The 17,072-nt window shown below is 48.1% G+C and overlaps 3 protein-coding genes across 6 annotated transcripts in view; all 3 read left to right on the top strand.

Annotated features, from left to right (window-relative positions):
- The window catches only part of LOC135906383 (solute carrier organic anion transporter family member 74D-like), a 243,897-nt gene that overhangs the window by 205,890 nt on the left and 20,935 nt on the right, over positions 1-17,072 (top strand). For 2 of the 4 annotated variants that reach the window (XM_065437755.2, XM_065437753.2), the window contains exon 1: positions 10,668-10,897. The exons of the other annotated variants lie outside the window; for them this stretch is intronic. The gene's annotated coding sequence lies outside the window, so the exon portion shown is untranslated. Of the gene's footprint in view, positions 1-10,667; positions 10,898-17,072 lie in introns of those variants that run through there. 4 annotated transcript variants of the gene reach the window in all.
- LOC135906423 (beta-alanine transporter-like) lies at positions 997-2,718 on the top strand. The gene has a single exon (XM_065437805.2). It carries the CDS (start codon positions 997-999, stop codon positions 2,716-2,718), a length of 1,722 nt encoding a protein of 573 aa, XP_065293877.2.
- LOC135906422 (solute carrier family 22 member 7-like) lies at positions 6,718-9,853 on the top strand. The gene has a single exon (XM_065437803.1). It carries the CDS (start codon positions 6,724-6,726, stop codon positions 8,443-8,445), a length of 1,722 nt encoding a protein of 573 aa, XP_065293875.1. The 5' UTR covers positions 6,718-6,723; the 3' UTR covers positions 8,446-9,853.

Below are 17,072 nucleotides of genomic sequence, written 5' to 3'. Positions count from 1 at the left end.
GCAAGTATGCGGCCTGTAGGGTGGGCAACACAGCAACAAAGAACGTCAAGCGTAAACTCAGAGAGGCTGAAATAATCTCATGGGGGCGGCAATGGAAAAGAAACCGGCCATGAGTAACTGCTTAAGAGGAAAGAAAGAAATCAGGAAAGAAACAATTTATGATAACTCAAAGGGAAGCTCATTACATTTCGAAGCGAGATCGGTATGCCTTTGAACACGCACCTATAAAGCGAGATATAAGAAGGAAGAAGAAGCATGCGCTTGCTGGGATAAAGCTAGGGAAACGATGGAGCGTGTATTATTAGAATGTGAAGACGTCTACCCAGCGGTCGATTTAAGCACCACTGGCCTCCTTGAAGCCCTTGAATTCAGCGAGAGCAGGGGAAAAGTAAACATGTCCGCAATAGAGATTAGTAACAGACGATTGGAAGATTGGAGGAGGAAAAGTAGGGAAACGACAGAAAATGGAGACGTACAAAAGCACAGTTCGCAATAGCTGGTCAGAAAATGTGGTTGTGGGAGTTCATATTGTTTTGTTTTTCTTTATTTCTTTTTCACCTAGGTAGAACATTAAACAGCATAATAGACAGAGGTTTGTGGCGCAACCCAACGCCCCGTTCCAAAGGGCACGCTCATAACACCCATCCATCTATTCTATATTGCAACAAAAAATGCAGGATCCAAGCTTTTTTTGTCAGAACTCCTATTAGAAGGGTACTGGTAATAATATGTCATCCAATTGGGAAGATCCGTGAAACCGAGCCAGCCATTCGTGGGTATTTGCGGTGGTCGATACTTCTGTCTTCGATATGTACGGCTTCAACCCGAATGTTTCATGCGCATGAAAGCAGCTTTTCAGCGCTCTTCCGCATGAATGACGAACTGAGCAATCGATCATTGTGTTTTCCAAAGAGAGCATGGCGTGCACATGCTATCATAGTAGCGCGCGCTACCACGAAAAGAAGACGACATTCCATGAGCCACGCGAGCCAGGAGATGTCTCAGCCGAACCTCGACTACTGCCACAGCAGCTTAGCAACTGAGAGATGCAAAGAGAGCTTCAGGAAGCCAGAACAAAGCTGCGCCGACGAACCTCCGTTCGGCGACGGTTGCTTCCAGCTTGTGACCCTTCTCAACGTGGTGATCGCGGGAGCGGCTTACGTACTACACTACGAGAGCTTCAGGATGACTGCTGGCGTCATGGACCACTGGTGCCGCCGCCCCGAGACATTTGCCAACCTCAGCGTGAAGCAGTGGAAAGAGCTGGCCATTCCCGTCGACAAACAGGGCGCGTACAGTCGGTGCACCGTGCGCGAACCGCCTTACAGCATCGCGATCAGCCGCGTCGTTCCCTGCACGTCGTTGGAGTTTGATCTGAGCAAGTACAGGAACAACGCGGTCAGCGAGTGGGTGCTAGTGTGCGACAGAGCGTGGCTCATCTCGCTTGCCAGGCTCGTCTACGCCGCTGCTTGCATCTTCCCCACGCCGCTGGTGTCCAGGCTGGCGGACCGCGTCGGTCGCAAGGTGGTCGTTTTCGTCACCATTCCGGTGGTGCTCATCGCGGGTGTGGCCAGCAGCCTCCCGAACGACTTCCACTTTTTCGTCGCCGTGCGCGCCGTCGTGTCGGCGGCGACGAGCTGCACGATGGTGCCACTCTTTGCCATCCTGTGGGAGGTGTGCCCGCCGCGCAAGACACCCATCTACTGTATCGTATTTATCGTGATCACCATGGTTGTCGGCGACAGCACAGTGTCGATCGCGGAGCAGCTCAAGGCCGGCTGGGCCACGGTTCAGCTAGTCCTCATGGTGCCGACGTTCCTGCTAGTCGGTTTGTACTTCACCGTGGAGGAGTCTCCGAGCTGGCTCGTGGCGACTGGCCGTGTAGGGGAGGCCGAACGGATATCGCAGCGCCTTGCAAAGCTGAACGGAGTGCCCTCAAGCCGCTGCCGCGAACTGTTCGCCTTGCAGACACGGGCGCACGTGCGGGATGCAGCCGAGACCCTCAAACAGAGCGACCCCTGCAATGCGCGCCTGAGAAGCCATTCCATTCTGGTTTTCTACATTTGGAGGGCGGTGAGCTACGCCCAGGACAGCTACATCCCCACCGACGGCATTCCCGTGAGAGTCCTGGTGAAGGTTATCGCCGCTGTCACGTCCCTGTCGGCGTGCGTCTTGTTTACGCACCTGGTTCATCATTACGGCCCCAAACGTACCGTCGTCGTCAGCGGGCTCGGCTTCAGCGCCTCCTTGGCCGCCCTTACTGCCATGCCCTTGGAAGAAGACACGCTTCTTCTCGACCTGCTGGTTATCGTCATGAAAACAACCGGTTACATCACCTTCTCGAACTTCGGCGTGTTGGCCATCCAGCTGTACCCCGTCACTGCCCATTGCACTGCCATGGCCATCGCTCTCATCTCCAGCCGTGTGGGCGACACTTCAGCGCAGATGAGCACCGTTCTCACCGGGCCCAGGTGGCACTTGGGCAATGGTCTCACCTTCGCCGCTGTGACATCTGCGCTATTTGTGATAGCGAGCGAGCACCTTCCCGACGAGTCCGCAACCGGTGCTTCCGGCATGCCTGATCACATGCGAAGCACACCCGGCGAAGATTTAAAGCGGGTTTTTCAGGAAACTCTTAAGCCACTGCGCAAGAAGCCTGCGAAGCACGGTGAAAACAAGACACGCCGAAAGCAATCAACGAACTTACTGCAATACTAACGCCGATATACCGAGATTCACTCGGCGGCGATAACTGACACTCCGGTTTACACCGCATCCTCGCCTTTCTTTATTTTTTACTTTAGTGACTGCTAGAATTGTCGCGGTCTTTCGCAACGTGAATAATTTTTTTCCTTCTAAAGTTTACAATTTTCAGTTGCACTGGTGTAGGAGCATTGTACAACATTATTTTGTAGCATTGCCCGCGTGTGAATCTCTCTCTCCACAGTTAACTTTTCATTTGGAGTGTTGCGTCCACTTCGAACAGGGATATAGTCATGAAAATCTTTTCAGGCTGGAGGGAAGGGTTATGCGTAAGGACAGAGATCGCGTGTGCGCCTACACACTCCTGTGTGTGATTGGTGAATTATGGGATTGCACTCCTAATTTCGCCCCCGTTGTCATTCTAATGTGACGCGGTTTTAACATTAAGCCTTTGGAAGACAATGTCTTCTTTGGCGAGATTCGTTTATGGCTTGTGGGATCAGGGAAGCAAACCATTTTATTTTTTTTAACTATGCCGTTTGAGGCCTTCTAGTGTACGTAGGACAACGAAAAAGGCGTCGAGATAACGCTTCGGATGAAAATAACGCACAAAGTTAGAGCTATACACGGAGCTTCAGTAGATAGGCAATTGGCTGAAAAAGTAAAACCTAAATGATCCCGTTCAGAGAGAGAGACAAGTTTATTTGCCACTGTAGTGTAGCAAGTTAGCGCAGGTAGCGCCTAGTGTGGCTCCCAGGCGGGGCGAAGTCGTGGGCCCACGAGACGAGTGCGAGTTGCGCTTTTTTTTTTTTGTCTCCTCTTATCAGCAGCTGGTTCCAACCCTCCTCGGAGGGAGCTGCCAGTAATGATTGTGGGGGAGGGTTACCCTCGCATCCCCAGAGAGTGTGTGCCCGAGTGGCGAACACTCCATGGTCGCACTTAGTACATAGGGGGTCGTAATCCCCTCCAGTGAATAACTAAAGCCTAGAATGACTGAGAAAGGAATCGGTCTGCAGTCTGCGAAGCATGGTGGCTTGCGCTCGTTCGAGGTGCGCCTAAAACGAAACCATTAGCGTGGTTTTGCTCAACGAAAAATGTGGACCTATTCAGAAGATAGTACTGTAAATGATTGTGGGCCGATCCTGAAGGTCCTGATCCTGATAAGAGAGAAAATAAAGGTTAATTAAAGGGCTCTACGTAAGACTAAGATTGTACTAAAGCCGGGTAAAGTGGTCTAGGTTTAGGTGAGGCGACTCGACAGCGGTTGACCTCGAAATAAGACAATGTCTTGGGAGAGAGCCTGTCTTACCTCCTGAATAGTTGACGTGGAAAAAAATGAAACACAAATCACCTGGTACACTAACGCGCCCCGGAATACCTTGACCTTATTCGATGTCAACCACTGTTTTACTCGCCTTTTCTATAGCTGCTTTTAACCGTCTTGCACGCTAGTTCTTTCAACAACAACGGAATTATCAGTTAATTGCCGTTTCTGCATTCACAAGTACGTCAGCTTCCACGCATAGGTCATCTAAACAGTTCATGCTGTTTTATATGGCCTACGTTCGATGAAGTAGTGATTTCCTGCATGTAGAGCTTGTTATTAAGCGGTGGTAAATTTAAGCAGTTATGACCGTCTTGCACAATTTCACGAGCGTGTAGGATTATTCTGATGTTACTAACTATTGCTTTTCTTCGTAATATAGTTTTAATCTCTCATACAAACAAGCACATACAGTAGTAGAGCAGCAGCTTCCATGCTCATTTTATGCGGACCATATTGTGTTGCTAGCTAACAAGCACACTGATTTACAACGTCTGGCTGATATCTGTGGACAGGAAGGCAACCATTTAGGTTTGAAATTTAGTGTCAAAAAATCAGGTTTTGTGGTATTCAATGAAAACAGTGAACAGACAGTGGCGATACAGGGCCAGGAAATACCTCGGGTAACAGAATATAGATACCTTGGTATATGGATAAACGAAGGGAATGTGTATATGGAAATACAGGGAAAACAATAACAGTGAAGGGGAAGAGAAATGCAGCCATAATGAAGCACAGAGTGCTATGGGGATACAATTGGCACGAGGTGCTCCGAGGTATGTGGAAAGGTGTAATGGTTCCAGGACTTACTTTGGAAATGCGCTCGTTTGCTTTAAATCAGTGGTACAATCAAGACTCGATGTGAACCAAAGGTCACGGGGTCGCCTCTGTATGGGCGCTCACGGGAAGACTACAAATGAAGCTGGGCAGGGTGATATGGGCTGGACTATTTTTGAAGTGAGGGAAGCTGCCAGTAAAATTGAGTATGAAGAACGACTGAGGAATATGGAAGAAAGTAAATGGGTTGGGAGAGTGTTGAGGTATCTGTACAGGGAAAACATTGAATCACAGTGGAGGAAGAGGTCTGGGGAGTTTACCAGCATGTATGCGGCCTGTAGGGTGGGCAACACAGCATCAAAGAACCTCAAGCGGAAAGTCAGAGAGGCCAAAATAATCTCATGGGTGGCGGCAATGGAAAAAGGAATCTGCCATGAATAACTATGTAAGAGGAAAAAAACGAAATCAGGAGAGAAACAATTTATGATAACTCAAAGGGAAGCTCATTACTTTTCGAAGCGAGATCGGGATGCCTTAAAACACACACTTATAAAGCGAGATATAAAAAGGAAGAAACATGTGCTTATTGTGGTAAAGCTAGGGAAACTATGGAGCATGTTTTATTAGAATGTGGAAACCTCTACACAGCGGTCGATTTTGGCACCACTGGCCTCCTTGAAGCCCTTGGGCTCAGCGAGAGCAGTGGAAAAGTGAACATGTCCGCAATAGGTACTAGTAAGAGGCGATTGGAGGATTGGTGGAATAAAAGTAGGCAAACAACAAAAAAGGGAGACATACAAAAGCAAAGTTCGCAATAGGGAATCAGAAAATTTGGTTGTGGGAGTTCATAGGGTTTCTTTTTTCTTTTTTTATTGTTTAACCTAGGTAGGATATTAGGCAGTATAATAGCAAGAGCTTGGTGGTGCAACCTTCCGTCCCCTTCAAAAGGGGACGCTCTTAATATCCATCCATCCATCCATCCTCCCGATGTCGTTGCGGGCACAGTCACGCTTCCTGAAGCCCTAGGGTTTAAAGATAACAATAGTCATCTAAATAAATATGTGGTGGAAATTAGCAAAAAGCGGTTGGAAGATTGGTGGCCCAAAAGCAGAGAAGTGACACAAGGTTATATATATATATATATATATATATATATATATATATATATATATATATATATATATATATATATATATATATATATATATATATATATATATATATATATACATAATTTTATGTAACTTACAACACAGGTAAACAAAAATCAAAAGCTGAGCATGGTGGCAACTGCCATCTCCCCGTTTCCAAAAGGGCGCTCCTACCTTCCATTCATCCATCTCCATCCTCTATTACAGCACAAAATGGAGTATCCAAGCTTTTTTTGCCAGAACTCCTATTATAAGGGTACTGGTAATACTATGTCATCCAATTAGGGAGATCCTTGACACCGAGCCAGCCGTTAGTAGGTGTTAACTATGCTCGACACTTCTGCTTTCAATATGTGCGGCTCAAACCCGAATGTTTCACACGCAAAACGGAGATATTCTTGTTCGACCGTCTCGGGAAAACTTCAGTGAGAGTGTTGTGTGCGTCAGAGATGCTTTCAAAGCGCTGCCTGATCCACCACAATGGATCTCCTTATTTGATGAATTAGCGTTGTTAAAAAGATTTTAGTACCGTGTTGGCCAAAGTGTGGTCCACACGTTTTATCTTTGTAAACCTTGATTGAGTACGTCGAATTTGGCAATAAAGAAAAAAAGCATGTAAGCAGCTTTTCAGCGCTCTTCCGCACGAATGAACTACTGAGCAATCGATCAGTGTGTTTTCCAGAAAGTGAATGGCGTGCACATGCTATCATAGTAGCGCGCGATACCACGAAAAGAAGACGACATTCCATGAGCCACGCGAGCCAGAAGATGTCTCAGCCGAACGTAGACAACTGCCACAGCAGCTTAGCAACTGAGAGAAGCGCAGAGAGCTTCAGGAAGGCAGAACCACGCTGCGCGGACGAACCTCCGTTCGGCGATGGTCGCTTCCAGCTTGTGACCCTGCTCAACGTCGTGATTGCGGGAGCGGCATACGTACTACACTACGAGAGCTTCAGGATGACTGCTGGCGTCATGGACCACTGGTGCCGCCGCCCCGAGGCATTTGCGAACCTCAGCGTGGAGCAGTGGAAAGAGCTGGCCATTCCCGTCGACAAACAGGGCGCGTACAGTCGGTGCACCGTGCGCGAACCGCCTTACAGCAGCGCGAACAGCCGCGTCGTTCCCTGCACGTCGTGGGAGTTTGATCTGAACGAGTACGGGAACAACGCGGTCAGCGAGTGGGTGCTAGTGTGCGACAGAGCGTGGCTCATCTCGCTTGCCAGGCTCGTCTACGCCGCTGCTTGCATCTTCCCCACGCCGCTGGTGTCCAGGCTGGCGGACCGCGTCGGTCGCAAGGTGGTCGTTTTCGTCACCATTCCGGTGGTGCTCATCGCGGGCGTGGCCAGCAGCCTCCCGAACGACTTCCACTTTTTCGTCGCCGTGCGCGCCGTCGTGTCGGCGGCGACGAGCTGCACGATGGTGCCACTCTTTGCCATCCTGTGGGAGGTGTGCCCGCCGCGCAAGACACCCATCTACTGTATCGTATTTATCGTGATCACCATGATTGTCGGCGACAGCACAGTGTCGATCGCGGAGCAGCTCAAGGCCGGCTGGGCCACGGTTCAGCTAGTCCTCATGGTGCCGACGTTCCTGCTAGTCGGTTTGTACTTCACCGTGGAGGAGTCTCCGAGCTGGCTCGTGGCGACTGGCCGTGTAGGGGAGGCCGAACTGATATCGCAGCGCCTGGCGAAACTGAACGGTGTGCCCACAAGCCGCTGCCACGAACAGTTCGCCTTGCAGACACGGGCGCACATGCGGGATGCAGCCGAGACCCTCAAACAGAGTGACCCCTGCAACGCGCGTATGAGAAGCCGTTCCATTCTGGTTTTCTATATGTGGACGGCGCTGAGCTACGCCCAGGACAGCTATGTCACCAACGACGGCATTCCCGTGAGAGTCCTGGTGAAGGTTATCGCCGCTGTCACATCCCTCTCTGCGTGCGTCTTGTTTACACGCTGGGTTCACCATTACGGCCCCAAACGTACCGTCGTCGTCAGCGGGCTCGGCTTCAGCGCCTCCTTGGCCGCCCTTACTGTCACGCCCTTAGAAGAAGACACGCTCCTCCTCGATCTGCTGATTGTCGTCATGAAAACTACCGGTTACATCAGCTTCTCGAACTTCGGCGTGTTGACCATGCAGCTGTACCCCGTCACTGCCCATTGCACTGCCACGGCCATCGCTGTCAGCTCCATCCGTGTGGGCGACACTTTAGCGCAGATGAGCTCCGTTCTCACCGGGCCCAGGTGGCACTTGTGCAATGGTCTCGCCTTTGCCGCTGTGACATCTGCGCTGTTTGTGATAGCGGGCGAGCACCTTCCCGACGAGCCCGTAACTGGGGCTTCCCGCTTGCGTGATCACAAGCCCAGCTCACCTGTCGAAGATTTAATGCGGTTTTTTCGGGAAACTCTGAAGCCACTGCGCAAGAAGCGCGCGAAGCACGGTGAAAGGAAAGCACGCCGAAAGCAATCAACGCACTTACTGCGATACTGACGGCGATATACCGAGATTCACTCGGCGACGATAACTGACATTCTGTCTGCCGCCGCATTCACGCCTTTCTTTATTTTTAACTTTCGTGATTGCTAGGAATGTCGTGATCTTTCGCAATGTGATTTATTTTCTTCTTCTAAAGTTTGCAATTTTCCTCATTTGCGCTGGTGTACGAGCAATGGACAACATTATTTTGTAGCATTGCCCGCGATTGTATCCCTCTCTCCACAGCTAACTTTTCATTCGGAGAACTGCGTTCACTTCGAAAAGTGATAGTCACGAAAGAAGTTTCAGGCTGGAGGGAAGGGTTATGCGTAAGGACAGAGATCGCGTGTGCGCTTACACACTCCTGTATGTGATTCGTGAATTATGGGATTCCACTTCTAATTTTGCTCCCGTTTACATTCTAATTTGTCATGGTTTTAACGTTAAGCCTTTATGAAGACAATGTCGTCTTTGGGGAGACTTATTTATGGCTCGTGAGATCAGGTTAGCAAATCACTTTAATTTTGTAAACTATGCCATTTGAGGCCTTCTACTGTATACGTAGGACAACGAAAAGGGCGTCATAATAAAGACGCACAATGTTAGCTTAATGCTCCGCACGGCACTGGAATAGATGGGTAATTGGCAGAAAAAGTAAGTACGACCTAGATGATCCCGTTCAAACTGCGTGCGCCTAAAACGAAAACCGTTAGTGTGGTTTTACTCAACGAAAAATGTGGACCGATTCAGAAGCTAGTATTATGAATGAATGTGGGCTGATCCTGAAGGTAGCGCCACCATGTAACAAGAGAGAAAATAAAGGTCAGCTAAAGGGTTCAACGCAAGATTAAAATTGTACTAAAGCAGGGTAAAGTGGTGTAGGTTTAGGTGAGGCGACTCAACAGCGGTTGACCTCGAATGAAGACAAGGTCTTGTCGGAGAGCCTGTCTTACCTCCCGAATAATGGACGTGGAAATAAAATGAAACACAAATTACCTGGTACACTAACGCACCCCGGAATACCTTGCCTTTATTCGATGTCAAACACTGTTTACTCGCCTTTTCTAGCTGCTTTTAACCGTCTTGCGCGCTAGTTCTTTCAACAACAACGGAATTATCAGTTAATTGTCGTTTCTGCATTCACAAGTAGGTCAACTTGCACGCATAGGCCATCTAAACAGTTCATGCTGTTTTATATGGCCTACCTTCAAGGAAATAGTGATTTCCTGCCTGTTTAGCTTGTTACTAAGCAGTCGTACGTAAGTTTAAGCAGTTATGACCGTTTTGCACAATTCCACGAGCGCGTAGGATTATTCTGAAGTTAATAACTATTGCATTTCTTTTCATCGAACCCAGTCGCTTTCGTGGTTACAATGATGGACACCACGTTTGAAATATTCTGCGTGGATTTCTTTTTTTTTTAGCTAACGCCTCAGAGGAAGCACATCTTGCCCTTGTGGAAATAAAAGAGGACATATATCGTGCCTTCTTATTTTTTATTTTCATATTGTAATTTTTGCGTCTTCACCTGCACAGCTTCGTTATCCCCAAAGACTTCGAAACCACAGAGAATGGAAGACTGCAGCAACATATTCATGCGCGGGTAGAACTTTTACTGCCAAGGCACTAACTACAAAGCTTGCTATTTGATGTAGGTTGCCTTTTGGCTTCTATTAAACAAGTGCACTGGGTCCGACTTTTCTGGGACCTTTAAATGCGGCGGAAACTTCTGCACCCTTGTGTAGGAAAACTTTGAGCATGTGAAATCCATAGTTGGGGTAATTGAACTATCTCGTATTGGATTCATCCTCATCTTATTTCCTTCTGTGCACTTTTAGGCAAATTATGCTATGTTTAGCGAGGCGCTAGCGGGTGAAAATGAGTCCAGCTTGGTCGTGTAGTTTTTGCAAATGCTCGCTCACAAAAATAGCGTTCCTCGCAGATACAAATGAAAGCTTCGCCTTTCACATTTTTCACACATTTTTCACATTTTTCACACATTTTTTTTTATTTTAGCTTCTGTCCCAGCTTCTCGGATGTGCAAGGAGGCTGCGCATTTACGCTTGCGCAAACATGGCTGCCGTAAAGAATATGAGATTACAGCCCCTCACTCTACAGAAAGACATCTCGGACAAACAATAAGGCTTGATAACGCCCTGGTCTTATCACGTCTTGACGTACGAGCACCACAATTACGTTGCGTTATCTTAAGGGCACAGCTTTCTCTCCTGCGACAGGACCACTGGGCCACTGCGATTCACGAAATTTCGGCGTATTGCCCAAATGCGGAAGAGCTGGGGCGTTACAAGGTGGCTATGGTGCAACGTGTCGCAAGCCCTGTAAATCCTCCGGCCGGGCAGCCCAATGTATTGCTTTGATGAAGACAGCACATTGCAGGTGATACCCCGTGTAGAATGGAGGCTTCCTTGCGGCGGTCACAAGCGCGCCTGATATTCTGGAGAAAGAGGTGAGCTTGATTCATTTCGCTCTTGTCTTTTCAATTTGTTCGCTGATCTCGGCTTGAAATTCCTCAGTTGAAGCGCACAGATCACCTTTGCAGCTTACCTCAATACCTCACTGTCTATGGTGATCTGCGCCCGAGCTATGAATAGACGTTTTCATATGCATGATATTCTGTGAAGATGACAATCAAGGTACGGTTGTATTATCACAGTCATTCACGCTAATCTGCGTGAAATACGAATGAATTTTACTTCTTGCCTGCTCCAAGTGAGCAGTCCACACCCTCCTCCTTGTTATCACGGGCGGCATATTTATACTTTCCTTTGAAAAATATACTCGAAGTTGTGGGGCTCAGAACCTTCCAAACCATATATTCGTCCACAATATTGATACTCAAAATTCAACTTCAGTTCAATTCAATTCAAAATTCAATTTTCAGTTTAAACTGAGAAAGGAAATGAAAAAGAAAGCATTCCGAATTTTTCTGCAGAACTCAGTTTTCGCCGAAAAGGGCCAGTGAAAGCACATTTACTAGAACTAAGACGGCGATCGGCGCACCGTTGCTATGCCAGATGTGCTCCGTTAGAGTGAGCACGGCAAGGTCGTGGTCACGGGTCCTCTTGTGCCGCACAAGCAATCTTATTTTTTTTAAGTGAAGCTTTCTTTACCTACCCTTCCGTGTTTGGCATGGCTGTCTGCTGTCTTCTGCTGGGTCGGTCGATATCTCTGTGGATATATTCATCGGGTATATACACAAAGGTGTTATTTTTCACGATTGGCCGGTGCCGGACCTACTGCTTGCAAGTACCGCATATAGCGCAACCGCAGGTGGTCAGAGGCTGCGGGAGATGTTTTTAAGCGCGGACGTGAGCTCTAACACAAGCACGCTGTCGTCACCATGTCGCTGTCCTCATTTCGTCGCCTACGTTGTGTTGTGACCATTTTCTTCATTGTCATGCCATCATCACTGTTCCGTCGTCTTCATCCTGTCGTCCTCGCACCCTGTTGTCCTCGTCCGCCAGATTCATGACCCCGTCGTCACGCCCTCCTCTTCATTCCACAGCCGTCACTCTATCATCATCATGCTGTCGTATTCACGCCGTCGTTACCATGCGGTCGTCGTCATTGCGTCATCCTCATGCCGTCGTCATCACGTGAGCATAATCATGACGTCAACATTGCGTCATTATGTCGTCATCGTCATCTCATTCGTCGTCTAATTTGACGTCGTCATCGCATCGTTGTAATACAGGCACCATCACCCATTCGTGGTCATACCGTAGTCGCCATGCCACCCTGATCGTTCCATCGTCGTCATTCCAGCCTCATCATCCGACTATCGCCACGCCGTCTCCGTCACGCCGTCGTCATCATACTAGTTAGTTAGTTATGGGGTTTTACGTGCCAAAACCACTTTCTGATTATGAGGCACGCCGTAGTGGAGGACTCCGGAAAATTTCGACCACCTGGGCTTCTTTAACGTGCACCTAAATCTAAGTACACGGGTGTTTTCTCATTTCGCCCCCATCGAAATGCGGCCGCCGTGGCCGGGATTCGATCCCGCGACCTCGTGCTCAACAGCCCAACACCATAGCCGCTGAGCAACCACGGCGGGGGTCATCATACTGTCATCGTCATTACAGCGCCGTCATCCAATCGACATCGTGCTGTCGTAGTCCTTCCATCGAATTTCGACATAGCTTGTGAGAAGTGTAGTGCGTAAGCATGAAGAATGCGCTGCACCAGACTTACGAGCTTTGAATTGTGGATAAACTTAAACATGGCATGAGATTTCAAGGTGCACAGGAGGACTTGGGCGCATCGCCATTAGTCCAATAGCCTTTATTTAACCGCTTTACCGAAGCTTGGCTTCACGTAGAGGGAAAAAAACCACGTGAACGTTTGAAAAATAAAAACCAAGAACGCTGCACCTTGGCTATGGTGCAACAGCTCCGCTACTAAAGAAAAGCAAAATATCTCACAAAGAAGTTGAAGCGAGAAAGATGGAGTGAAGGAGGATGGCTCCAGATTGGTTTATGGTTCCAGCTATGGTTTATAAGGCATATCACTTTCCCCATATAGGCTAAGAACATATTCGTCGTACGGTACTCCATGGATGGTTATACAGCCTTGATAACATGAGTATCAAGGCAAAATGATAAGAGCCAGTTGTCTCTTCGAAGTGTGAAAGCAGAGCGTTGTCGACAATAATTGCCGCCATTAGGCAGAGATAACTGCACGGCTGCACCTCACGTAGGAAATGTGAAGAAAAACTTCTCGACACGTGCTTGGCTAAGCAATGTCACATGTGACATGGCAAGCGCAGCTGCTAACCTTTTCCAATAGTGTAATTGTAAATTGAGCAATTACGTTTCCACAATTTGGCGTGATTTCTTTATTCCTTTGTCGTCTTTCGTCCATAAACAATCCCTTCATCCAATATGAGCCCTTACTGACAACTCGTCCGTGCGCATGATAGAGCACAACATTTTAAAGGGACGCTAAAACAATCCACTCAATCTGTTTAGACTGATTAAGTGTTCACGCAAAGCTCCATTTTCGTTAATTTCGCAGGACTGACGTTGTTTCACTGAGGAGAAAATCAAGTACGTGTTTCCATTTCTTGCATTTCGGGCGGAAAGCCAACGCCGGCCCGACAGCGTGGCGTCACTCCTTTGAAAGCACTTTGTCACATTTGGGCTGTTGTGACGAGATAGAAGTTCTCAAAATTTGCTAAGTTCAGTTTCTTTTTTTTTCTTTTTGCCCAGTTAGCATGCAATGTAGTCGGTCATTGCCGATAAACAATTAACTAGGCCCTAGCAGGCGCTTTCACGATCTATGACGTCACCGCAAGCCAGTACGGGATTTTCACGGTGGTGTCGCCACGGGTCCTTCCTTTTTGCGCTTTCCTTAGTTCATGAATCCTCTTCTCGCGGTAAAAGTGTCTTTTCTGGGAGTGTTACTGTATAATTTACTATTGAAGCTAGACTTCATCATCATCACCATCATCAGCCTGGCTACGCCCAATGCAGTGCAAAGGCCTCTCCCATAGTTCTCCAACTGCCCCGGTCATGTGCTAACTGTGGCCACGTTGTCCCTGCAAACTTCTTAATCTCATCCGTCCACCTAACCTTCTGTCGCCCCCTGCTACGCTTTCATTCTCCTGGAATCCAGTCCGTAACTCTTAATGACCACCGGTTATCTTCCCTCCTCCTTACATCTTACTCCTGCCCAGGCCAATTTATTTTTCTTGATTTCAACTAAGATATCATTAACTCGCGTTTGTTCCCTCACCAAATCTGCTCTCTTCTTACCCCTTAACGTTACACCTATCATTCTTCTTTCCATAGCTCGTTGTGTCGTCCTCAATTTACGTAGAACCCTTTTCGTAAGCCTCCAGGTTTCTGCCCCGTAGGTGAGTACTGTTAAGACACAGCTGTTATACACTTTTCTCTTGAAGCTATACTTATATTGCTCCTAATTGTCACATTAAGCTCAACCTTGCCGTCACATGCCTAGGCGGTCTTACTGGAAGCCTGATTTATGCATTATGTTACCGAGGTTGTTTCATGACGATTATATTCACTGACCCCTAAATGTAGGTTGTAAACAAAAATACTTCTTTATTGTCACATGCGCAAATGTAAACAAAGGCGTCGCAGCTATATCGAGCACCTTGAGCTGCTCTCCGTTTTCTAAAAACTCAGTAAAACAACGGCCGCTGACTTCAACCTAGACACATGTCCGTAGCCGTCATGTTAGAGACTCAGTAAGGCTAAGTTTCTTCGCTACAGATCAGCAATATTTACACGTGGGCTTGTTTGTCTTTCCACGGCGACCGCTTTTCACCGGCTAACAAATGCCAAACGTTATCACTCGGCGCAATAATTTTATCTGGTTCTGCTTTTAAATATTGGCTTTATACATGTTACGTCACTGTCGAAAAGCATTGTACTCATCAAGGGATGACTACCCATTACTGTTTTTTTTATTTCATTTACATATTGTAGGCGATACCCGTGAAGGATTTGCTCCGTATACGTAATATAACAAGCAAACTAAGGACAGAAGCATCATAAAGGCGTTATAGCCTAGAACAGAAAGTCCATGAACTAACATCGGCAAAGCACGACAGACGTCGCAGACAGAACGCAAGACGATCACAAGTAAGCACAAACCCGGACAATAGGTGTCCATGGTTCCCGGTCCCAGTATAGAACAAGCCAACTTTGAGCCCCACATGTGGGAGTGCTCGGGCCTTGGTGTTATTCGCTACCAGGTAATCAAAGTTTTCCACGTGGAGCAAAGACCGCATACCTTCCGGGAGGGGGTTTACTCCGTGGGGCAGCCGCCGAAGCTAAAAAATAAATCCGTTCCATTCCACCCTGTGAAAGTGGATGTACGGCGAAGCTGGTGTGGACGTTTAACAAGGTACGACCACCTCACAACTGACGTTTGACGGCGTTACACAAGTACCACCGCCACAAGCAACGTACGTTGCGCGCACGTGTGCGGAAGTACAGCATGCATCCTCGTTCTTCTAGGCCGTCCGACAAGCGCAAGTGCCTTATTGAACTAAATTAATTTTTTAGAGTAAATTGCGTCAGAAAAAAAATGGCTGTGGCTTAGGTAAGGTTAAGCCCAGGATGCGAAGCATACTATCCTTTATTTTATTTGTTGAACCACTGTTTAGCTTGGTGAACTGCTGTTGCTTGGCTATATTTGGTTCGGCTAGACGAAGAAACAACTCATGCGTTACTCTGCTTCGCCTTGGACGCCCCGCATTGGACGCGGTGAGCGTCGAGCAACGCAGCGTTCGGCGCGGCAACGAAATGTGCGCCTGAGCAAGCGACGCACGCCTGAGCCTTAGAAACAGCTCGTTTCTAAGGCAACACCGCATTCACTAGAGGCGCTTTTGTACCGCTTTGAAGCATCGTACTCGTTACTCAGTGGTAGCGTCTCCGTCTCACACTCCGGAGACCCTGGTTCGATTCCCACCCAGCCGATCTTGCAAGAGTTGAGCCAAAGCCACTTCTCCTCTGTCGTGACGTCACGGTGTCACGTGGTATTCAAGGCGACGACGCCGCGCCTGAGGAGCTGGCTTGAGCTCTCGTAATATGCTTCGCATAAAATTGGAGGACGCTTGAGCTTCGCCTTCAAGAGTGGAACGCGATAGCGTTCCCGTCGACCCGCCAAGGGGTGTAAGACAGTGGGCTACGGCGCAGCGACTACGCGCCCCGCATCGGACGCGGTGAGCGTCGAGCAGCGCCGCGTTCGGCGCGGCAACTAAATGTGCGCCTGAGCAAGCGACGGACGCCTGAGTCTTAGAAACAGCTCGTTTCTAAGGCAACACCGCATGCACTAGAGACGCTTTTGTACCGCTTTGAAGCATCGAGCTCGTGGCTGAGTGGTGTAGCGCCTCCGTCTCACACTCCGGAGACCCCTGGTTCGATTCCCACCCAGCCCATCTTGCAAGTTGTTGTTTATTCATGAAGTGCCTGCTGGGATTTATCGCTCACGGCCAACGCCAACGACGCCGACACCGACGACACCGGCTTTTCTGCGACACGAGCTCCTTAACGCTATCGCGTTAAAACACGTGAAGTACGACTTAAACACAACCTTCAGGTGTGATAGCACCTGAGTGTAATTCCAATATATGAGAAAACATCATTCTGTTGCGCAGAAAATCAAACACAAAGCTTACTAGCTGACCTTTGTTTTGGGGCCCTCCGCCTGGCGCAAGTGCGTTATTGAACTAATTGAATTTCTAAAAGTAAAATATGTCAGAAAATTCTTGAAATACGGCTTACGCGCAACCGACAGATATGATAGCATTGAATTGTAATTCAAATATACGAGAAAACTTAATTCTGTTATGCGGAAACTCAAACACAAACCCCTTTTCCAGCTGCTGCTTTTTTTTTTATATGAGCTCGCCACGAAAAATCCCGACCTACTAAAGGCTAACAGCTTCGCCGTAAAGACACTAGACAGCCTCTGGGACGTCATCAGGAAATCACAGTTCTAGGATCTCATTTACTCCTGGCAACGCCGACGGGACGCAAAACCGTAAGACCCAGGTCCCTATTAGCTCCTCAGTCCAACAATATCATTTACAATCAATCAGGCATGAAAATGAGAAGGCTAACTAAAGATAACTTACTGGAAGATGGGAA

Source organism: Dermacentor albipictus, chromosome 5 (assembly GCF_038994185.2).
Source record: "Dermacentor albipictus isolate Rhodes 1998 colony chromosome 5, USDA_Dalb.pri_finalv2, whole genome shotgun sequence".
Lineage (NCBI taxonomy): Eukaryota > Metazoa > Arthropoda > Arachnida > Ixodida > Ixodidae > Dermacentor > Dermacentor albipictus.
Note: the sequence above shows the minus strand (reverse complement) of the source record. Positions and strands in the feature narration are given on the sequence as shown.

What these genes read in the sequence shown, in the direction of transcription:
- LOC135906422 (XM_065437803.1), top strand. Translation starts at nt 6,724, where the DNA reads ATGTCTCAGCCGAACGTAGACAACTGCCACAGCAGCTTAGCAACTGAG.
- LOC135906423 (XM_065437805.2), top strand. Translation starts at nt 997, where the DNA reads ATGTCTCAGCCGAACCTCGACTACTGCCACAGCAGCTTAGCAACTGAG.